At 43.3% G+C, this 22598-nt stretch overlaps 1 protein-coding gene across 1 annotated transcript in view; it reads left to right on the top strand.

Moving 5' to 3' along the window:
- The first annotated feature begins 2060 nt into the window (after positions 1-2060).
- Positions 2061-22598, top strand: part of TRIM71 (tripartite motif containing 71) — a 46919-nt gene continuing 26381 nt past the window's right edge. The window contains exon 1 of the mRNA XM_066631364.1: positions 2061-3008. Coding sequence (XP_066487461.1) covers positions 2061-3008 — 948 coding nt within the window. The remainder of the gene's footprint in view (positions 3009-22598) is intronic.

Below are 22598 nucleotides of genomic sequence, written 5' to 3'. Positions count from 1 at the left end.
CCTTAAAGGGGGGGGGACTAAACTAGCCAGGTTTCCCTGCAGTCACCCTTTAAAGCCTGTGTAGGGTCACTTAAAAAAACAACCCTGAATTAAACCATGAATAAAAGAAACCCCCCCCCCTCCGACTGCTAGAATCTTCAGGCTTTCTCGGGAAAGAGGCGGTCGCAGGCAACACACTACACAAAAGACAGCAGTGGCAAGAGGGTTAATGTTTCCTGTTTGCCTTTTAGACCCCCCCCCTTCCCCCCTAACCACCCTTCTCTGCGCCCAGGCGGAAGTGAATGCGCTCCTTGGGAGATTAAAAGGATTCCCAACTCTGGATCAGTTTCAGTAACAGGCATTGCTGCAAGAGGAATGTGATCACGTCGGTGCCCTTAAAAAAATACTCCCCCAAACCACGCTCACCTAAGGGGGAATTTTAAAGGCGCAAACCTCCAAGCAAGAGCACCGGAGGGGGGAGGGTGGAAGGACACACAACCACCCATGATCGAGCGCGATGGCTCTGTTGGACTGGAAGGCGAGTCCCTGGGGGCTGCTGCGGTGTAAGTGCTGTTGATTCTGGACCCTGTTAGCTTTTCCCACCCCCACCTCACTCTCCACTTGTTTGTTCTTTGTTTGGGTCCTGAGGTTGGGATTTTATTGATGATCGCAGAGTAAAGTGGGGGGGGGGGTTTCAAAGAACAGATCGACCCCGCCACACACACACACACCACGCGAAGGAGGCGACATGACAAAGGAAATGTGATCCCAGTCATTGCAGGGTTGGGGAGGGTGAAAGGACCAGCGAGAGAGAGAGAAGGCAAAGGGGGTGGGTGGGTGGATCCAGCGGGGGGTGGTAGTGGTGGTAGCTCGGATAGCATTGCAGCGCAGTCCCCATTTGTGCCAGCGAATATAATACGCCCCCCATTAATAATTCAGCCCGGCCAGCCAGCCAGGACCTGCCGTGGTTGCCCCTCTCTCTCCCTGGTGGCGACTCCTTGCCGGGCTCAGCGCGTGTGCGCCCAAGCGAGAGGACAGGAGAAGGAGGAAGAGGAGGAGGAGAAGACCGCGTGCACGCTGCCGGGCTGGGGGTGGAGGAGAGCTGGCCCGGGAGATCCCAGCCAGGGAAGAGGGAACCTGATCATGCGATCTCTCGTTGCAGGAACCGGCTGGAGAGACTTTGGGGGGAGAGGCGTGGAGAGGAAAGAAGACGAGGCTCCTTAGTGTAAGATCGCCCCTCTCCACCCAGCCAGCCATCCATTCATTCGCCCACCCTCCCTCCTTTCTCTTGGCCGGCCCATAAGCTGCTGCTGCGCCGGGGGGATCGCCATCTCTGCTTCTCGCTTCTCTAGAAGACATGCGGTGGAGCCGGCTGGGGCAGAAAGGAGCTGGCGGATCCTGCTTGGGCCACTTGCGCGTCTCCCGGAGCCTGAGGGGGACCCACCGGAGGGAGAAGTGAACCCAAATACCTTACCCTTTCCCCGCTCCTCTTCTTCTCCCCCCATCAGCCAGGAGGAAAGTCCCTCCCTCCATCCCCCCTTCGTCCAGCAAGGCAACTAGACCAACTCTAAGCAGAGCTGCTGGACTTCAGACCCCCCCAACTCAATTCGCCGCCCCCCCCATAAAAGGAATCGAGGAACAGACGCTGGAAGCTCCCATGCGGGCTGGATGTGAAGAAGGGGCTGATGCACTTTTCTGCTCAGGGAAGCCCCCCACGCCGTCCAAGCAGCGCTGAGCCAGGAGCAGGAAGGAGAAGGGCTGCCCTCGGGGACCGCCTGGAAACCCAGCAACGTGCGCTTTTCCGGGGGAGAGGCAGCAACGTGGGAGCGCCTGGGGTGGAAGCCTCTTTAAGAAAGAGCTGAAACAGCATCCCAGCCCGCAAAGGAGGAGAAAGAGAAGTAGCAGCTCCCTGTAGCCGTCCGGGGGGGCCCCCCACAGCGCCCCATTGATGCCACCCACCAGGGCTTGCAACGCGGGCAGGCGCTCGCCACAGTCCATGCTGCTGCTGCTGCCCCCTTGCTAGCCGAGCAAGGCGCTGCCCCCTCCCCCCTGCCCCTTCTCCTCCCCCCCGCCCCTCCCCAATGGCTTCGTTCCCCGAGTCGGATTTCCAGGTCTGCCCGCTGTGCAAGGAGATGTGCGGCTCGCCCGCTCCCATCTCGTCCAACTCGTCCACCTCGTCGTCGTCCTCGCAGACGTCCAACTCGTCCGGGGGAGGAGGCGGAGGCGGGGGAGGAGGCGGAGGCGGCAGTGGTGGCGGCGGCAGTGGTGGCGGCGGGGGGTCCTCTTCGTCGAGGCGCCTGCACGTCCTGCCCTGCCTGCACGCCTTCTGCCGCCAGTGCCTGGAGGCGCAGCGCCACCCGTCCGCGGGGGACTCGCTGAAGCTGCGCTGCCCGGTGTGCGACCAGAAGGTGGTGATCTCCGAGCCGTCGGGGATGGACGCGCTGCCCTCCTCCAACTTCCTCCTGAGCAACCTGCTGGACGTGGTGGTGGTGGCGGCGGCCGCCGAGGACCAGAAGAACAACGGGCGCCCCGGGGTAGGCGGGGGCGGAGGCTGTCCCGGGGTAGGCGTCGGGGGCGGCAGCAACAGCAGCACCAACAACAGGCACCACCACCCCCGGCAGCAGCAGCAGCAGCAGCCAGCCCAGCAGCAGCAGCAGCACCGCGCCCCGACGGGGGGCTCCTCGCCAGGCTCCGCGGCCGGCGGCGGGGGCTCGGCGCTGCTGCTCCGGGGGCGCCCCCACAGCCGGCAGGGCGAGCCCCGCTGCAGCTCCTGCGACGAGGGCGCCGCCGTCAGCTCCCGCTGCCTCGACTGCCAGGAGCACCTGTGCGACAGCTGCGTGCGCGCCCACCAGCGCGTCCGCCTCACCAAGGACCACTTCATCGAGCGCTTCGGCCCCGGGCCCCCCTCCGCCGCCGGCCCCGCCGCCGCCGCCCAGCTCGCCCTCGGGCAGCCCTACTCCGCCGCGCCCTACAACATCCTCTCCGTCTTCCCGGACAGGGTCAACTACTGCCAGCACCACGACGACGAGGTGAGTCTGCGCTCCCGGCCGCGCATTCCTGTAGGGGGCTTGCTTCTGAGTAGGCAGGCAGAGGGCTGGGCTCTGAGTCTCCTGGGCTTTTCTGAGGCTGCAGTTCTTACATGGGAGTAAGCCCCACTGACTATAATGGGACTTACTTCTGAGTAGACAGGCGGAGGGTTGGGATCTGGGCCCTTCTGAGGCTGCAATCCTGGCCACACTTACAGGGGAGTAAGCCCCATCGACTATAGTGAGACTGACTTCTCATAGGTGTAAGATGGGGCTCTGGGGCTGCAATCCTATCCACACTTTCCTGGGGGTAAGTCCCATTGAACACAATGGGACTTACTTTTGAGTAGACATGCATAGGCTTGGGCAGTGGGCCTCCTGGGTCCTTCTGAGGCTGCAATCCTCTCCACGCTTACATGGGAGTAAGTCCCTTTGACTATAAGAGGGCTCACTACTGAGTAGACATGCATATGATTGGGTTCTGAGCCCGTTCTGCCTCAGGGAACCCACCTGGGTGGCTGGGGGAGAAGGCAGTGAGCCTCCCCTGAGCAAGCACAAGGAGAGGTGCCAGGATTCACCACATTCCCACAAATTTAGGCTGCAATCTTATCCACACTTTTCTGGGAGTAAGTCCTATTGAACTCAGTGGGACTGAGCTCTGAGTAGACATGCATAGGATTGTGCCCTTAAGCTGTGCTCTCCCGTTGGGGGGAGGGGGAGTGAAGCAACAAGGCTGTTGGAAGCATGTGTAAACAGGTACCTGGGCTGAGAGTTCTTGAGCCTGGGCTCAAGTCACGAGAATGGAGATGGGTTTCATTTTATTTCATTTTTTAGGAGAGGGAATTTTGAAAGGGGAATGCAAGGGCATCTTTTCTCAAGACATTTAAGAATGCTTTCAATGGGATCTTTGAAAACAAGATCTTCTATGGGGAGCTGTGTTGTGGGATCTGGATTAAGGGGGCAGTGCTGTAAAAGGATAATTTTTTTTTGACCGGTTTTGCTGGTTAACATTTCAACATGGGTTTGTGCAGGCTTAGTGTGCTGTAGTACAGGATCCTGGCTGCTTCTGTAGTATTAACTCATTATTAACCTGAATTAGAATAATTTCATTCACAAGCATGCACTGGTGAGGAAAAAAGGGAAGCAAATTACTCCCCCACTCTTTGACTTGTGCTGTGATTTCCAGAGTGAGGTGAAAGTTGGCAAAGTAACTTGCCTTTTAAGTAGCCTTCTCTTAGACCTCTTTCTCTTAGACCATTTTTTTCTGTGTTCCATGGAATAGGGAACCCCCTCCTGCACAAGTGTGACTCTGTCAGGGATGTCTGGCAATCCTTCCATCCTTCTTTCCAGCTTCATTGCCTTTATAACTTTGTTTTCCCCCATTTTAACATTTGTCATATTGGCTTGGAGCTGTGTCGGGGTCGTCTACCAAGTGGCATTCAAGTCTTCCAAAATTGAAACACATCCATTGTTTTCCACAGAGCTGTCACGTTCTCCCCCTCCCAGACACCTTTACAAGGATTGCCCTTCATTTCCAGAACATCTGGCAACCCTAATTCCCTTTTAAATAGGTTCTCTTTTTCCACTCTCTCTTCATTTGGCCACACAGTATGCTTTCTGCTTCCAGCATGCACTTCCCTGTTCGCTTGCATGCTTTGTTCACGTGGAGCTGTCCATGCTTAACTGGAGTAAAATCTTCAGAGTAGTGTACTGTGCAAAGCTGTGGTGCTTTTATATACGCTCCACAGGTGAGAGAGGGTTGTTGAAGTTACTTTGAGACATTCCTTGTGTTCCATGGGGATCCTGCTAATTCAGTGTGAGAGCTCAATTCCCCTTTAATTGTAGCCCTGCAAATCCTGCAGCTTGAAGCTTTTTCATCTTTGCTGTGTGCTGCTTCTTGGTATTGCATCCTCTGAGAAGGGCAGGACACTAAAGCTACCCCTTCCCACCCTTCCCAAAAATTTGCTATTTTCTAAAGAGCAGATTGCTGTCATTCAATTTATTTGTTTCTCTGATACTACTGGTTGGAAGTGCCCTGATGTATTGTGAAAGAAGTGTAAGGTTACTATCTAACTTGCATGTCTTGGAATGGGTATGACAGACAAGTAAAATATATATTTAAAACACTTAGTTCTAGATTTAGAACTTCAGTCTAGAAGAGTTTAATATGACCTACAACTGAGGCTTGGAAGTTAGGGTGTGTGTGTTCATCTCTGAGCATGTGCAGAGTACCTTTGTATTATCACTATTGGATAGTGATATATCACTACTGAATTATCACTATTATCACTATTGTATAGATCCTTGCATCTAACAATCCAGATCTTTTAATGGCTTCCAGGTTCAGAGATGTGGACTTCATGCCTAGTGTGTGCACACACTCATTTGTGCCTTTCTCTTTATTAATTTATTGAGTCTTACTCTCTAGTTGACCAAAAACACTGATTGTAAAACTGGTTCTGTTTGTTGTCCAGTGTTTTTAAAAACAAAAGTTATGGTTTCCGTTTATGTTTAATAAATGTTTGAAACTGTAAAAAAAAAAAATCCTGCTTTTCATGGCTTTGAGGATGCTTGAGGTAGGGAAAAGAACGAAATAATTCAGTTACCAATATTTTAACTTATCAACATTTTTGTAGAAATTGGTATGTAAATATTCTTAATAATAGCTAGAAATAGTGGATGAGGAGGGTATGTCTCTAATTCCAGCATTAGTTCAAAACAGGAAAGGGGTATTACAAGCTTACTATCTCCTTGACTTTTAGGTCTATTTAATGCTCACAATGACTATCCATTTGGAAAAGATGGGTGGAGGGAGTAGTGTCAGTTTCCATACCTGATGTTGGAAAGCATCCATGAAAATGTTGGCATGGTCTTTTAGTACTATTTTGTACTACTATTTAGTACTGGGTTGATGGGGAGGTTTTATAAGCTGGTAAAGAGGAAACTGTAGATCCCTTTTAGCAAACAACAAAATAGTTGTAGGATGGATACCTCTGATAAACTAAGGACTTGGAACAAGGGCCAGATGCCCTTACATTTAAGTTCCGACAAATTTTTCATTACTAGCATAGATTTGAAATACAGGAAGGGCAGATTAGTATGGGGTAGTTGGAGCAGTGTGACAACAATAGAAATCGTTTTTAAGAATGCAAGAAAATTGTGGCAATGAGAGAATGGTAAAGAAAACAATTGGTGGGACGACTGTAGTGATTGTTACTTTGTTAAAACGGTTTGTTTTAACTGTTGGGTAGGACAGGGACTGTAGTAGTGCATAAATACAAGGCTGTAGCACACTGGAATTTAGTGTGATCCTTAGATGCGTTTATTTCCTGATAATTCTGATATTTCTAATCACCAGCATGAATTAGGTTTTGCAGCTGTATATTTTAAAATGGGTTGTTTTAATATGGGGTAATTAGTACAGATTCAGATGTCAGAGAAATAATATCTTAGATGCAACTGCATGAACTGAAGTTCAGCTTGTGAGTCCACATTCCTCTTGGCAGTTTGCTCAGTGCCACTGTGGAATTTTCCATTAGCTTCATTGTTACAGAGGATAGCTTACTCCCTCCTAAAGTTTTCTGGCTATTCCTGACTCCTTTTGAGATAAGATCCATGTCTGAGGACTCAATGGGTGAAGGATTCCCTTGATTATTGCTATGTAAATACTTTGTTTAGCTGAAAAACTGCTTGCATTTTATTCTTGGCAGATCATTTTGGTAGTCAAGTAGGGTTCATACCAGGAAATTAGCAAAGTTTTTTCCCCAGGTGATTATTCAGAAAAAATGGAAAAGAATCACTGAATCTGGTAAATAAAAGGAATGTTTAGAAAGCCTTTTCAGGAAGGGTTTGAGGAAATGCAAAAATCTCCTTGTTAGCACTTGGCTCTCCCACAGAGTTTTCTGGTGTTTGACAAATACTCTTGCCTATTTGTGAACCTCTGAAGGACAATTGGAACTCCAAATGCGAATCTAAGAAGGAAAGTCTAAGCAATGCATGGTACTGGTGCATGTATTATAATATTTCTAATTAGAAATTCAGTATTGGTTTTCGTCACAAGGTCGCTCTGGAAAAAAAATAGAAATACTGTACCCTGTTGCTCTGGCTAGATAGCACAGGTAGTAGTGGCTATTAAACTCTTTTAACACAGAACTGAAATGCCAAATGATAGATCTTGTAGCATGCTGAGAAATACTTAAATGGTGTGATGCTCTTATGACCTGTTTGTAAAATGCCATGCATATTGATTGACTATACTGCCTGTAAAGTTGTACAATTGAATCTTCAAATTGGTGTAGAAGAAACCACATTCCTTCATTTGTCTGTAATGGTTAATGATTACCACTTTTGGAGTGGATGGTCAATGAATAAGTGTCTGGGTACACTGTCACTAAAACTTCATTAATACCCATTTTTAAAGGAAGTGTCTGACAGTATGTTATAATGGGAAAAATGTACTTTAATGCACTGTTGCGCATCAGGGAGCACATAAATTAAAGGCATGACATGCAGTGCCAAATCTTAATTCTTTAGTTGAGGGAAGATGTCTGCCCTGTATACTGCTAAAACAGCCTGTAAAAGGCCACGTCTCACATCCTATTTGCTATGCGGAGGACAATTTTAAATTGCTTTGTGTGGAAATTGCCTCAAAGGCAGCCAAGTTGGCCGCATGGATAAGGCAACTTTTCTGTATCACAGCAGACACTCCTGGCATAGAGAAAAATTGTCTGATCTGATCCATTTGCTATGTGGATCAATTTACATCAGCCTTCCCTTTTTGTGATGGTCTTTACCTAAAGTGATAGTTTTGTGAGCTAAAACTCTTGCTTCCAGAAAGTTAAATCAGAACAGCAATAGAAAATGAAGCAAGTATTGTTCTTCAGGTATATACTGTATGACCTATGCCCTTTGTGAGTTATTGGTTGTTCTAAAAATGTGATCCTGAATTCTAAAAGTGAAGCTGTAGCTTGAGCAGTGAAAATATGTAGGCAACAAATCAGAAAGGAATGAAATGACACTTGTTTATTTTGTTGTATCAGTTCCAAAAAAAAAATAAATGTTGAGAGTTAGGAAAATATTGGATCGGGGTGTGTGTGCAGAATTGTGTGTAATAGGTTGCATTTTGCCACCAAGTCTTCAATTCAAGGATGAAAAAGGCACCTGGGATTAAAGTCCCAGATATGATAGGACAAATCTCACAATATTGTTCATTGCTTAACTCTTGAAAGATCTCATGTGCTTAATCATCTAGGCACCTAGAAACTTAATGCTGGTGTGTCAAAATTGGCAAACCTTTATGCAGTCATTTTATGACTTTGACTGCTATCCTCTTTCTGTCTTATATTCCCATTTGGCCATCTACCCACTCTTGGTTATTTCCTGAAGTTCTGCCATGCTTTTTAAAGATGCTTTTCATGCTCTCATTCTGGCAAGTCTTCTCAGTGCTTCCACTTCTTTGCTATTTCCTCAGCAAACAAAAAAGAGATCAGGAGTCTCCTTGAACTGGATGCATTTAAGGCAAGGGGCAAACATATTTATCTCTTTCTAGTTGTGTATATTGGCATGGGGAAGTTGAAAATGCAGAGTTTGAAAAGGGAAGGGAGGGAAGAAGGGAATGTTGTTTGTTGAAGCATTGTCTTGCATGGTGCTATAGTGTTCTCAGAGTGTGGACATAACCTAGTTGTGGTACCTTTTTATAAACCTTTAATCCCAATGCAACAAGCTTCTACTCTATGCAGAACAGGGTTTCAGTCCAAAATCTGAAGAAATATTTTCTACCTACCAGAAAAGATTTGCTCTTACTTCAATTTCTCTTAATGCGGAGAGTGGAAGAGAAAGAAAATCACCCTCCTGAGTTGCTCCGTGTTTTTGCATCCCATTTTCTCATTGATATGTTGGATGATGAAACCATTTGTGCCCCCAATCTGAGATATTTAGCCCCCAATCTGAGATATTTAACATCTACTTAAAGTAAAAATTTAAAAGGAGATGGAATCCTAACATGCTAGTGTTGCAGTGTTTGGTTTCCAGAGTCAGATCACATTTAAAATGATTGTGGGTGGTGTGGATGACATTGGGTGGCAGTTGTATATATTTGTAGCAAAACAGAAATGGCAAATTTGAGGGGGAAAACCACTGTACTTCAGTCTAGATCTAGGTTTCCTGCAATACTGTTGCCTTCTTTTTAAACTTTGGAATGTAACCACTACACAAACTTTGAAAGATACTTAAAAGCACTATCACCTTCTGGTTTCTTAAACAATCTGTGACAAATGTGAGACTGAAATAATAAGAATTGTTTACCTCAGTTATTTGAGTATCTCTGGAAAACTGTTTGAACAGCAAATTGCATGGTGCTTAGCTATTCCAACAAGCAGACCCAGTGGTCACATAAAGGTGTAGCCAGTGAGACAGTCAAAATACAGTTTGCTAGTTCGAGACTTGATAAAAAAGATATTGGAGTTCTTGAGCTCATGACTTCAGTTTTTTAATTTACATGAAGGCTAGTTTCTGTATTTCCTGATTTTCTCTTTCCGGTCCATTGCATTGTAGGATGATTCTTTCACTGGGCACTTCCATATTTTCTATGGGCTTTTTTTTTTTTTTTTGCCTTTGGTGGGGATTTGTCCTTTGGAAGTACAGTACCCCACTGTGAGCCCAAATGCCTTTTCCACTTTGACTTCCAACAGACAGGTTCACCCATCTTTGCTTTAGTTTTGCTTAGAAGGCTGAAACACAATGTGGGCATGGGGCATTGTTCCTAGTAATTTTTATTACATAAGCTGCTTTGAAATACTCCTGTTGAAAAATGGTATATCAATATTCGTAGTAATAAAAAGTCTTGAGAATCTCTGGGTTCTTGTAACTTATTTTCATTCCCCTGCCCTCTTCCCCCCCCCCCCCAATAATAGTATTTTATAGCAGTAACACTGAAAAAGTACAATACTTCAAAAATTGTTAGTGGGACATGTGCAAGCATTGTGTGTAAAATGCATCTCTCTCTGAAACAACAGATGATATGAAAGAGGCAGGCTGTGCCCTGTGGCCATCATTTAGGTTAGAAGGAGAAATCCTGGCCTTAAAGTGCCAGGGAGGAGGCAGGAGTAATAGTGCCACAGCTGGGGGGGGGGGTTTGAAGTGGCTTACAGTATAATTTTCAGATAGCAAAGTTCATCTTTGCATCTAAGTTCATCTTGGAAGCCTTGGCTTCCTTACTACCATCTGCAGTAAAAGGCTGGCATATCCCCTGAGGTTTAAGGGGCTGTTGGTAGAAAAAATGTGTGGAAGTGCAGCAAAAGAGTGGGTGTTTGGATTTTGCAACCCATTTGACTCCTGATGAAATTAAAGCCTTGCAGCTGTGCTGAAGCCATTTGCTGCTCAGTGCCCCAGTCATGTGATGGTGCATGCCAATTCCTTGAGAAGAGCATGTTCTGAAAGGCTGCTGTAAGGTAAGTTTGGACTCACTCTTGAGATGATGTGGATTTGGTTGTACTCTTAAAAATGAGTCACGGAGCAAAACTGTTCATCTTTAAATCATGAAAACTGGCTCCTTGGGGCAGGGGTGCGAGGTGGCCATTGCACAGCAGTAAGAGTGTTGTGGTACTGTTGAACAAGGACTATAATCCATTTTGAGCAGATGCGTACAGTTTAGTTCCCACTTGTCAAGTGCGCAGTGGGATCAAATGGCCATGAAATACAAGAGATTTGGGGGCATTCTGTCTAGAGCTTCTACCATTAGGGATTCCCTCCAAGAATGGATTAACATGAATGATCTGGGATCCTACCCTATATTGGTGACAATTTTGTATGCTGCTTAACTGTATACATGATCAGCACAGTTGACAAATCAAAAGGGAACTAACTGGAGATAACTGAAGCTTCCTAGCCTTGCTAAGTTAATTATCACCTGTAATATGATGGGAAGCCCCTGCTCTGATTCAAGCCTGAGTCAAACCTCTTGATCAGTCTTCCTGGAATTTTGGTTCCTGCTCTGGCAGAGCTGTGTGACCTCTTGAACTTTTGAGTGGTTTGACTTGAGCATATTAATTGAGATTGTGCTTCTTCAACATGGGCTGACTGCATTAAAACAGCCATCATTACAGCTTGGTCCTTGTTCCTCAAGCTTAATTTCTAGAATGAAATCCTCAACCTACTGAGGTGAATGTTAATGTTCTATTTCTGTTTTCAGTTGGGGGGGGGGGAGAGGAGCTAGTACATCATTAAACCATGGTCAAGGAAAATTATGTTCCTAGAGCAGTAATGTTAAAAATTGAAATTGGAAGGCATTGCACTGCAGTCTCAACTTGGTATCTTCTGTGTGGGCTTAAGTCTGCCATCTTAACTGTGTATTAAATGAAAACCAGGAAGTTGCATTTCCTTAGAAACCAAAGAGTGGCAATGATGAATACCAGTGGTTGTCAAATGCTGCTCATTATGTTGCCCTTGTGAATTGGGGGACGGGGGACGGGAAGACAGCAGCTAGTTGTACTTATAGCAGGGAAAAGATCAGAAGAAGACTGGATGCTGGCCATGCTTGGATGCATCTGGTTCTAGCAAAACTATGGATTCTAAACGAAATTCTGAATTTGTTGCTGATTAAAAGTAGTTCCCTTACAGTCTTTCTGTGGGCTTCTTAGTAACTGGTCAATCAGTTGCACATTTTTAACATGGAGTAGGGGAATAGACATGCAGGGCTGTTTTTAATTTTGTGCAAAAAGAATTGCAGAATATAATTCAGTTCAAATGTGTTATTTTTATTTTTGCAGTACTGTCTTTCCAAATAATGGCATGGTTGTAGTTACTGAGTTAAAATTAAATCTAGTATTGACAGTTGCAACTGTAATCTAGAACCGGTATTCTTTACCGGGGTTATCCCTACCCCCTGGGGTGTATGGGAACCAAATGATGGGGTTATGGGACTTGATCTCTGAACAATTCAAAAATGTTAGATTAGGGACCATATCCTAACCAACTTTACTGCACATAGCTTTGCCAATGGGTTGTGTGCTGCATCCTGCAGTTGGGTCTCACTCACGGAGGCCTCCTCAAAGTAAGGGAGTGTTTGTTCCCTTACCTCAGAGCTGCATTGCCCTTGTGCTCGAAAACAGGTTAGGATTGGGCCCTAGATTAACCATTGCCATTATCTATACGAATTGAGGCACTGTTCCTGGCTATCTATATGTAAAGTAAAACTAAGCTATTGACATCTTTTGCAGTCATACTGGTGCCTAATAGGATTGCTAGTGGTGCTGATTTTGACAATCTGTTGAAGGGAGTATGGGAACATATTGGGCAATCATATGGGAGTCTGAACTCCTAAGGAAGCTAAGAACTTCTGATCTAGAAGTTCAGTAGTGTATAATCAGAATGTCAACACATTTCACCTGTACTGATGATACCAGTTTTAACTAAATGTCTGCTTGAATGTAGTAGTTCATATAATGAATGCTTTGTGCCAACCTCAATAGTATAAGAGAGGCTGAGCTGTCACTGCAACTATTACACAGACCGACAAAACTGAGGGTCAAACTTTTTTTCCAAAATTTATGGTAGTTTTATATGAATTTGGGGTGCTGATTGTGAGCCCTTTTGGGACAGGGAGCCATTAGATATTTGATTTTCTCTGTAAACCGCTATGTGAACTTTTTGTTGAAAAGCAGTATATAAATACTGTTGTTGTTGTTGTTTCAAAAAGTGGCCTAAGTTTTGCTTTGTCGCAGTGATGGTGAACTGTTTGGACTCGGTGTGAAATTTGGAAAATGTCTAACCTGACTATGCTGGTGTGTCGCTGCCCCCCCCCCAACAAAAGAGGCATAATTCTTTACATCAGTGTTTCCCAAACTGTGGGTTGAGACCCACCAGTAGGTCACTAGCCGATTTTTTTGGGTGGGCCGCAAAAGTTTTTGAAACATTAAAAAATACTTTCTGAGCACCTTTCCCTGGTTTATAGAAGAAAATTGTTATGACCTGTGATATGAAGTATTTGTCATATCCCCAAAGTAAAATGTTCAATTTTCTGATTTTTTTTTTCTAGTAATTGGCATGTTGTAAACCCAGGGTCAGCCTTACATCTGCCCTGGATGTCCCTAATGGCACATCTTCTCTCTTGTTCAGCCTACTGGGTATCCTGGAATGACTGTAAAGGTTTGGGGGAGTCCTTGAACTTTGTTTCTAGGGAGAGTCCAGCTAATGTCTATATACTCTCTCTATGTAAGGTCTCTAGCAACCTTGGGAGCAGAAGATCCTGACTATTAATTAATTATTAATAAAATATTTCTTTCTGGATCTTTTTAATCTAGTGGATCACAATGGATTATCATTTTTAAAAATTTGGAAAGCACTGCTTTACATATTTAAAAAAAAGTCCAATCTTATGTGGGCTTATGCATTCTATAAAGGAATGTCACTTATAAAAAATGAAATAAACTCGGCTGTTGTCAGATGTTGGTGAATGCTGACATTTCATGCAAAATGTTGTGGCATGTCACCTTTGACACGTGTCATAGGTTCTCCTATAGGATAGGTTGTCCTATCACATCTCGTTCTGGAGATGCGGCATAGCCTCATTATGGCTATGAGTGGTTCAGGAAGTGAGTGGTTCAGGAAGCTTCCTCATGAGGAAGCCTGAACCATGATTAAGGAGTCTATGCCATATCACTAAATCTAGATGTGATAGGGCAAAATTGATGCTATTTTTAGAATTAGCACCCCAAACATACCCAGGAATAGGTCTTAATTTTTAAGATGGCAAAATGTGTGTTTTCTCTTCTGGTTATTTGTAACATGTAACTATGACACGTTTCCTTACCTATGTGCCCATTCTGCACTAGTGTTTGTTGGGGAGACTTGCAGGCGATGACATCTAATGACTTTAAGTACAAAGAGAGAGAGAGGAGACTTGAAACAAAGCTTGGTGAAAGCTGATGTAGCATCATGACTGAGCTGCATATCAGGATTTCCACAGTTCATTTCTTGCCTGCTATGATTAGGTAAACTTCAGTTCTGCAGCCACAATATGGGATAATACTTGCTCACCATATAGCAGAAGTTCCCAAACTGTGCTTTGCCATATCCTGGGGTGTTGTGACGATTCTCCAAGGGCATCATGGGCTGCACACCAGCCAAGCTGCACAGTGACATGAACACAAGAGATCACAGAGCAGAAGCTCAGCTCCCTTAGCTGAGGGCCACACACAATGTTTTTTGAGCCTAACTGCCCTTCCTGACTGTGTCTACACTGATTTTCAAGCTTTCTTTCCAGGTACAAAGTGCTGCTGCTGTCACACATCATCAGCACTTCTGGGTTCCGAAACAGGCACTGCTGGAGGAAGGGTGCCATGAGCAAGTTCAGGAACCACTGCTTTACAGAGTGTTGTAAGGAATATATGAAGACAGTACAGGTGAAGTGCTTTGTGTTCTCAGTGCAGTAGAGTTGGTAAATTTTGAATACCGTGCTATTCTTTCTGGCAGGACTGTGTGGCTTAATGAGAACCAAGTTGAAGTGGCAAGTGCTGCCTGGTGAAATGGTATCATGCAATTTACTAGGAAAGGGAAGGGATTACTTTTTTTTTTTTTTTTTTTAAGGAAACTGGAAAAAAATCAAAATCTTATTAGGGATGAATTTGCTTTTCTTTTCTTTTTTTTAAAGAAAAACAATAGGGAAGAAAAATGGTTCTCCTTGAGCAAAAACAAAGTTCAGTCTATAAACTTTGTTTTGAAGAGAGAAGGTGAACTCTTGGTAGCATCTCCATGAGTTGGATCCTCCTGTTTGTCTTTCTTTTTTTGTTCTTCACAGCAGTGTTGTAGATTAAATTGAACTCTATAGATTAAGCTTGTAACTCTGAATTGGTAACTCTGATCCTCAGCCTTACCTTTGAACAGAAATGTGGGCTCTGCACACCCTCCTCTATTTTACCAGCATTGCACATATTGGAAATAATGGGAATAATGAATGTTCCCCTGGCTGTCCAGTGCACAATATATCTGTTAAACAATAGTGATCTTTATTAAGGTGTTATGGATTTAGGATGATCTGAAATTGGGTCCTGCAGTGTGTGAAGCTTTCCAGTGTTAATTGAATGGCAACTTGAAATCATACTGCTTTTCTCTAAAACGGTCATTATGCTTCTTACTAGCACGCGAAGCAGAAACTCCTGTCTTCCCTTTTTAAGCTACAGTTTTTGATTTAGATCAATATAATAAACAAATAGAAAATCAACATTTTAAATGTATGGCATGGCAATTCCTTGAGCATGCATCCCAAGAGGTCTTTAATTTCAAGTAGTAGGTTGAAGGACATCTACTCCTTACATGTGCTTGTGGAGCAGACGCTGAGCTTGCTTTAGTTAAATTTAAAAGACCATTATCTTCCTTCTATAACTGTGGCAGCTGATTTTCTTTAAAACCCACCTCCATTTTTAAAAAGATAACAAATTAATAGCCTTAACAAGAATTATTGATTCTTTGGGACCTGTAGAGGAAGTTTTGTTGGCATGTTTGGGTGGTAAGTCACCTGCCTGAAAGACACAGACAGAGACACAAATGGAGTAAAAAGTATGTATTTTTTGTAGTAAAGATTAGTACTAGATCCGATTGGTAAGTCAAGTATTAGCTTTTGGTATCAAGAAGAACATTGCTAGTTTGGACTGCTTCCTTACCACTTTGAATCAATGAAAGTGTAACAATCTAATCTTGCATAATTGCAGTCTTCTGTCTGAGTTAAACGGGTGGTTTGAGATTCTTTTTAAGAATGCTTGCCTCATTTAAAGTCACATTTATTGTAGCACAAAGGTGTATTTTTCTAGTCAGCCTCTGTGTGTGCATGCAAGCATTCACTCATGAAGTGATAGCAGTTGAAACCTGATCTAATTGTATTTTAGTAAATACAACTTGCATTCTTCACACAAAGGTACACATTCCTGGCTGCTACTGGAACGCCTTACCCCCCCAATCCTAAAGCGTTCACAGTAATAAAATACTTTTAGTTCAGTATTGTGTCCAGTTGTGACTTAGCTTGTTCTGCTTTGGAATGTGAGTCTCTGTTATGAAGTAATCCAGGGTTGGAAATAGATTCTTCTAGTAAACTGAACTATCTGCATCCCAAAATGCTAACTTTCTAGGTAGTGTGCAAATAGCCTTAACAATTTTGATAATTCCTATACTGGTCAGCCCCAGAGGGGTAGAGCAGAAAACTTTTCAATGCCTAATTTTTTTCAATGAAATTGTTTCCCTTTCTGAAGATTCATTTCATAAACTTCGTCGGTAACAGATGGATGCTCTTGGCAGTACAATATTAGGCAAGGGTGGCAATTTCAAAGAATTTTCAGATTCTTATTCCTAGGAAGTACATACGTGTGAGAGAATACATATGTGTCAGTGATTTGTAAGTGGGGGTTGAAATAAAACGGTGTATCCATAATAGTCCAGATCAAACATCACAGTATGAAGTCATCTGATTTGACTATGTAGGTTAAAACCCATTTTTGCCCAGCCCACAGGAATACACATTTGGTTCCTGTTGCATATGTGCAACGTTGGGCAGAAATGGCTTAAATCCAAGCCAAAGCTAATGTTCTTATTTCGTCTTGGACCGCAGTGGAAGGAAAGCCAAGACTGTAACACTTTTGTTTGAACTACACATGGTTTAATTTTGTTCCCTAATCAAATATTTCAGTTCAAATACTGGTGGCTATTTTCTATTTGGATAGAAAATTATCAGAGGTCATCAGATGGGGAGGAGAGACTTTAGTTTTGTTTAGCAAATATAAATCAAACATGACATATCTTATCATACTCTATAATTGCATTGGAAAACTGCAATTCAAAATCTTCTGAAGGTCCATATCATTGATCAACACCAAGCCTTTAAAAAAAAAACAACAACCTCGTGCTTGGGACCTAATTTAAGGTATTTAAACTGAGAAGTTGTAGATGTGCAACAATACCAGTTGTAGGCACAGAAATAGAAAACATACAACCGTGATAACAGAAACAGCAGTGACCAAGTCTGTCTTGGCATCTCCATTTGCTTGACACATTCTCAATTGCCAGTTCTCAATTGCCAGTTGCTTGGTGCAAACCATTTTATAAGTCAAATGAGTTGCAGTGACCCAAATCACTGTTAACAAACAGTGGTATTTCTTTATTGTATGATGTAGCTATTTTGCTGAAACGAAACAGGCCTAGGTCTGGTCAGTTCCTGGATGGGTGGCTGCCTAGGAATCTCATGTATTCCATCCAGGGCTATGTGATGGAAATAAAATCCTACCATTACTTGGCAGTTCAGCTGGCAACACTGGTGACATTTGGATCAAGACTGGGTGCTGATAATATAAATTGTACCCCCCCCCCCCCCGCCAAAAAAGTTCAGAAGCAGATGTTAACAACAAACTTCTTTTACCAGATAAGTCAAAATGGGAATTAGGTAGGTCTTGAATGGATGTTGCTCAAGGATTGGGGAGGGTGTATATAGTTCTCTGAGTGCACAGTATAACATAGCTTTGCCTTTGCTAGAAGGTCAAAATAAGTACTTATTAGTAAGGGTGTTGTGAGCCAGTCCAGTACACTTCATTTATGTTATCTACACAGATCCTTTGGAATCATTTTCTTTGACCTTCTGCTCTTTCCAGCATGTTGCATTGATCACCATTGTTTAGCACTCCTACTTGCTGCTATTTTCCTTGTTGTAAGAGGACTGTAGAGAAATCGTGTAACAAGTTGCATCATCTGCTACAAATATTTGTCAGAGTGCTCTTGCCTGCCATTGTTTTTGCTTCCAAAATGTTTGACTTGGTTCTCAAAGGATTCACCTCTCAGTTCCCACATAGGAGGATCCTGTTTGTCCCTGTAAGATTTGTCATAAAATGTCAATAATTTAAAATGTCCAAAATTTTGCTTGTTCCACTTCAATACACGTGGCCTGTCATTGACAGTGTATACCGAGTTAATCTATGTCTTAAGAAAATGACGCTGGGGCTCAGTGGTTCAATGGAAATTGCTTCAGTTCAGGTACATTAGGGACTACAGTACTTGTATGGTGATTTTTTTTTCCTACATAGAAGAGCATCATTTTTAAGTGACCCTGAAGGCCTTTTAAACAGAGTACTAAAGCTTGCACTGTTTTTGAGATCGGTTCAGACTATCTTGCTGCATATAGTTCAGTAAACATTATTTTATGTTACTTCTACAAAACTGAGCCAAAAATAAAAGGCTTTAGTTATTAACGGTCTTGACTGCTCTGTTGGATCCAATGACCCTTGTTTATACCACTGCTTTTACTAGCTATATATTCAGTGCTCTGTGTGTGTAGTCTGTAAAACAAACAAACAAAAAAACTCAAAGAACAAAAAGGAGAGAACCAATCTGTACCTGTTCAGAAATGTAACATTAATTTGATCCACTTTGGTATTTTGGTGCTTGGCTATTTTAATGTGTCGCTTTAAGGCTATCATAGGAAAAAATTGTGCAATGCAAGAGAAATACTCAACTTTACCAGATTGCCACGAGAAAATTGCATGGACCACTTCTTGCAAAATCAGAGGTCAACACCACGCCTTGGTGGCAGCTGGGGAACTAATGATTTAATGCTGCTTTGACCTTTGACTGCTTAGTCCATCTGAATAAGACCCAATGTTTTAATTTCCCAGTATTGCTTGGCTTTTGTCTCCTTCCAGATGTATCTTGCATTTTGAGGTTTGTTGCTAAACTCTTCCCCCCCATGTCACTAAAACTTTTAAGCTTGAAGAGAGAATACACAGTTGGAGTTTTGTATTTGATTATATGTCTCTTATTTGCTAACAGATACACAAACATATTAACATCATGCAACATACATAATTTGTCTAGCTAGTTTTGGCTAATGTTAATTTAGCCATATCTAGATTGGAATTTAAAATAGAGTTATATTGTATAGAACAGGCTTCTCCAAATCCTGGCCTGGGGTCTGAATCCAGGGTTTGGAGAATGCCTTCCTCTCTGTGAGTGGAGTTTACCATTCCAGGCCTGCTCGGCTTGTTGTTTGAGAAGATGTGGGCCCCGGGACTCTCTGGGCAGTCGTGTCTGCCCGGACCTCCTATTGCACAGCTTCTGGGTTGTCGGACAGCAGACATGACTGCCCAGAGCATCCCAGGGCTCAGATCTTCTCATACGACAAGCTACATGGGGCTAGAACGGTAAGCTGTGGTCCAAATGGGGACCACGTTTTTGGTGCATAGCAGTCGTGAGTTTGATAGCCACTGGTTTAGAACAAACTTTCAACAAAACACACAAAATCAAAAACTGTTTTAATCGTTCAGTTAAACACTTGATTTTCATATGCAGCCTCTGCAAAGGAAGGTTGGAAAGATATTTTCAGCTAAGGGCAATCTATTTAATTTTTAGCCTATTCTTCCTCAAAGGAGCTTGAGGCAGCATATGGGGCTGCTATCTTCATGTTATTCTTGCAGTAACCCTGGGAGGTTGAAAGAGAGTCTGTGTGCAGGAGTTTAGCAGCAGGTAGGGCCCTGCTACATATTGCAGGTGGAGAATGCATGTGTATGGAAGTTTGCAAATCACTGAGAAGAAACTCTCAACCTGTATGAAGAAGGCTTACTCCCTATAACTACCCCTGCTACCCCGACTTCATCCCAAGGCAAGAGCTCCACACCACAGAGAATGGAGTATGGCAGGTGAAGTGAGAGGGAGGCAGTGAAGCCTCCCAAATATAACACCAGGCATCATAAAGGTGTCATAACTTCTTAACTGGCCTGTGAACCCAACACAGTGTTCCCTACTCCCTTACTGTAAATATAAACCTTGTTCAGGCAGGTGTTGGCCCCCTTCTGCCTCTACATAGGCCACCTTTGGATGGTGTGAGCTGAGTATGCCTGGGCTGCTGGGGCACTGATCAGGCAAGCCTCCTTGGGTATTATGTCTGGCAGTAGCTGGCAATCTGTTTTAGGGCATAATCCCTAACCCACTTTCCAACACCGGCATAAGGGCAGTGCAGCTCCGAGGTAAGGGAAGAAATATTCCCTTACTTTGAGGAGGCCTCCATGAGAGCCACCCAACTGCAGGTTGCAGCACATGCCCCATTGGCACCACTATGCCAGCATTGGAAAGTTGATTAAGATTTTGGACTTTGTCTCTTCTCTCAGTCCTGACTAGCCTGGGAGATTCCCTGCTTGTGAGGGCATATCCAACCCAGTGAAGCTCTCTGGGGATGTCCCTTCCTTCCCCCACACTCTCTCTTCTTTCCTTGCTGTTTCACCTTTCCTTCCTTGCCTGCACTGTTCCTCCTGTCTTTCTCTTCCAATCTTCTCTGTCCAAGTCAGTCTTGCCCCTTTCCCCCCTTTACTTGCTTCATCCTCGTTCATTCGTTCTTCTTTTTTAGCCTTTTTCTCTTGCTACTGGTTTTTCTTGCCATCATCTAATTTCTCTTCCACTCTAACTTTTTACCTTCCCTTTTGAATTCTCCTGCTGCTTGGCTGTGTTGGTTATACCCAAATTTTTGGTTGCTGACAGTGCATCTCCCACCTTGGGCACTCAGCAGTGATGTCACCGCCTTGCTAGTGACCTTGCTGCAGCAGGAGCTGCTTAGCACAATGAGGCTACTTGGAAGTACATTTGCATAGTAGTATCTTATAGTGAAAAGCATTTGAAGTTTGTCATGTATGTCTTGTACATTAAGCAAATTTGGCCACCCCTGGTCTAGTTCACGGAGCAAAGATTCTTTGTGAAGATAGGCTTAAATAGTGAACCTCCATGCCATTAACACGCAATTGCTCCATTTTAAAGAGCCAGTTCTGTGTTAACCACTACTTCTAACTTCAGTTTAATTGGTGATAATGGTCTGTTTTCAGTATAAAATTTTAATGGTATGGTACCTCTTAAAAGCTGTGATCACACTGCTAATCTGGATTTGGATTATTTATCTGGATTCTGGAAGGCTGGTAGTATTGCTTGATATGAAGAGCTGGCTTGATGTTGGGGGAGTAATACAATTGGACGGATTTTGTTTCTTTGAGTGAGAACTTGGGGTTGAATTATAAGAAAGCTAGTTATGACTAAGCCCCATTGAAATAAATGAAACAAATTGGTTGTAACTGAAGGACCATTAATTTCAATGGGACTTAAGAAAACCTTTCTTAGGAAATGGCCAGTGGCTACTGAGCATTAATGTCCCTTCCCTTGATTTCTGGTAGTTAAATTCTCTTTTATTCTTGAGGCTCCTTAGTAGGGTGCGGGCAGGGGGGCATTTCAACCAGTGCACTCCCCATTATGGCCATATATTGGTCATGAAATCATGGAGCCCAGGGTGACTACCCCAGTTGCCCTACCCAAGGGATGGCTCTGGAAGTCTAATAATAATAATAATAATAATAATAATAATAATAATTAATACAGGTATTTATATACCACCTTTCTTGGTCTTTATTCAAGACTTTATTCATGGCGGTTTACATAGGCAGGCTATTTAAATCCCCGTAGGGATTTTTACAATTGAAAGAAGGTTCTATCTTACAAGAGCCACAACATTCAGATGTTTCTTTCTGATCTGGTTTCACATTCTGGGCTCCATCCTCCCACACTGAGCAGATGGAATAACTCGGCTCAGCTTGTCAGCTGGTTCAAGGTCGCATGGTGCCGGTGGCCTCAAACTGGCGACCTTGTGGATGTTATCTTCAGGCAAATGGAGGCTCTACCCTCTAGACCAGACCTCCTGCCCAGTGACAGAATGTGAAGGAGTGGAATGTATTTGATATTGCTATATTACCTACAAATTAGACATAACAGAAATAGAACATCTTGTGTCAACAACTGATGGAGGAGAGTTGGAGAAAGCTGATATTTGGCATGCCATGGGGGTGCCTTTCTTAAAAGCTTGAGCTATTCTCCATACTAGTGCTGTTAAATTGGATAAATTCACAGATTTAATATGAAAGATACCCCCATCTCTTTTAATCAGGCAGCAGTTTTAAGCAAAAACATCACTTCAATGCAAATACTTACAAAAAGTGTAGATGTGAGGCATCAGCTTTCAAAAAGCATCTTCCCTTCCTCCCCCCCACGAAGGGAAGAATGTCTCATGCAACTCAGAAACAAAATATGCTGCTTTCTTCAGAACTATTGTCTTTGGCTTTATGCAAATTTAGTCAATTGTTTACTTGACTAAAACGTATTATGTTCAATTGATTACTATTTCTTTAATTTGTGACAATACTAGTGAAGGCAGTTCGATTTAACAATTTTCTTTGCTTTAAAAAAAAACAAAAACTTGAATCTGCAACCTTTATAACTTATTTGTATAATTTGAAGAGGTTGCAAATTCAGACTTCCTTAAGTTTTGAAATTTAAAAATAATTTTACTTTATTTAGTAATATATTAAATGGATAGTTTAGTTCAGATTAATGGTCTGTACAGATCTTCCGCTTCTGTGTGCTTTGGGAGCTAGAATTACATCGGTTTTATAAAATCTGGTTGAATTTGTGCTGAAATTAGGCCCTTACTTTCTAATCCACAAGAACAGCCATGGCACATAAATTCTGTCTTTTTAATCTACTTTTATAAGTAGTTGACCCATCCATTCTTCAACTTAAGGACAAATTTGTTAATCG

This window comes from Tiliqua scincoides, chromosome 5, assembly GCF_035046505.1.
Source record: "Tiliqua scincoides isolate rTilSci1 chromosome 5, rTilSci1.hap2, whole genome shotgun sequence".
In the NCBI taxonomy this organism is placed as follows: Eukaryota; Metazoa; Chordata; class Lepidosauria; order Squamata; family Scincidae; genus Tiliqua; species Tiliqua scincoides.
Note: the sequence above shows the minus strand (reverse complement) of the source record. Positions and strands in the feature narration are given on the sequence as shown.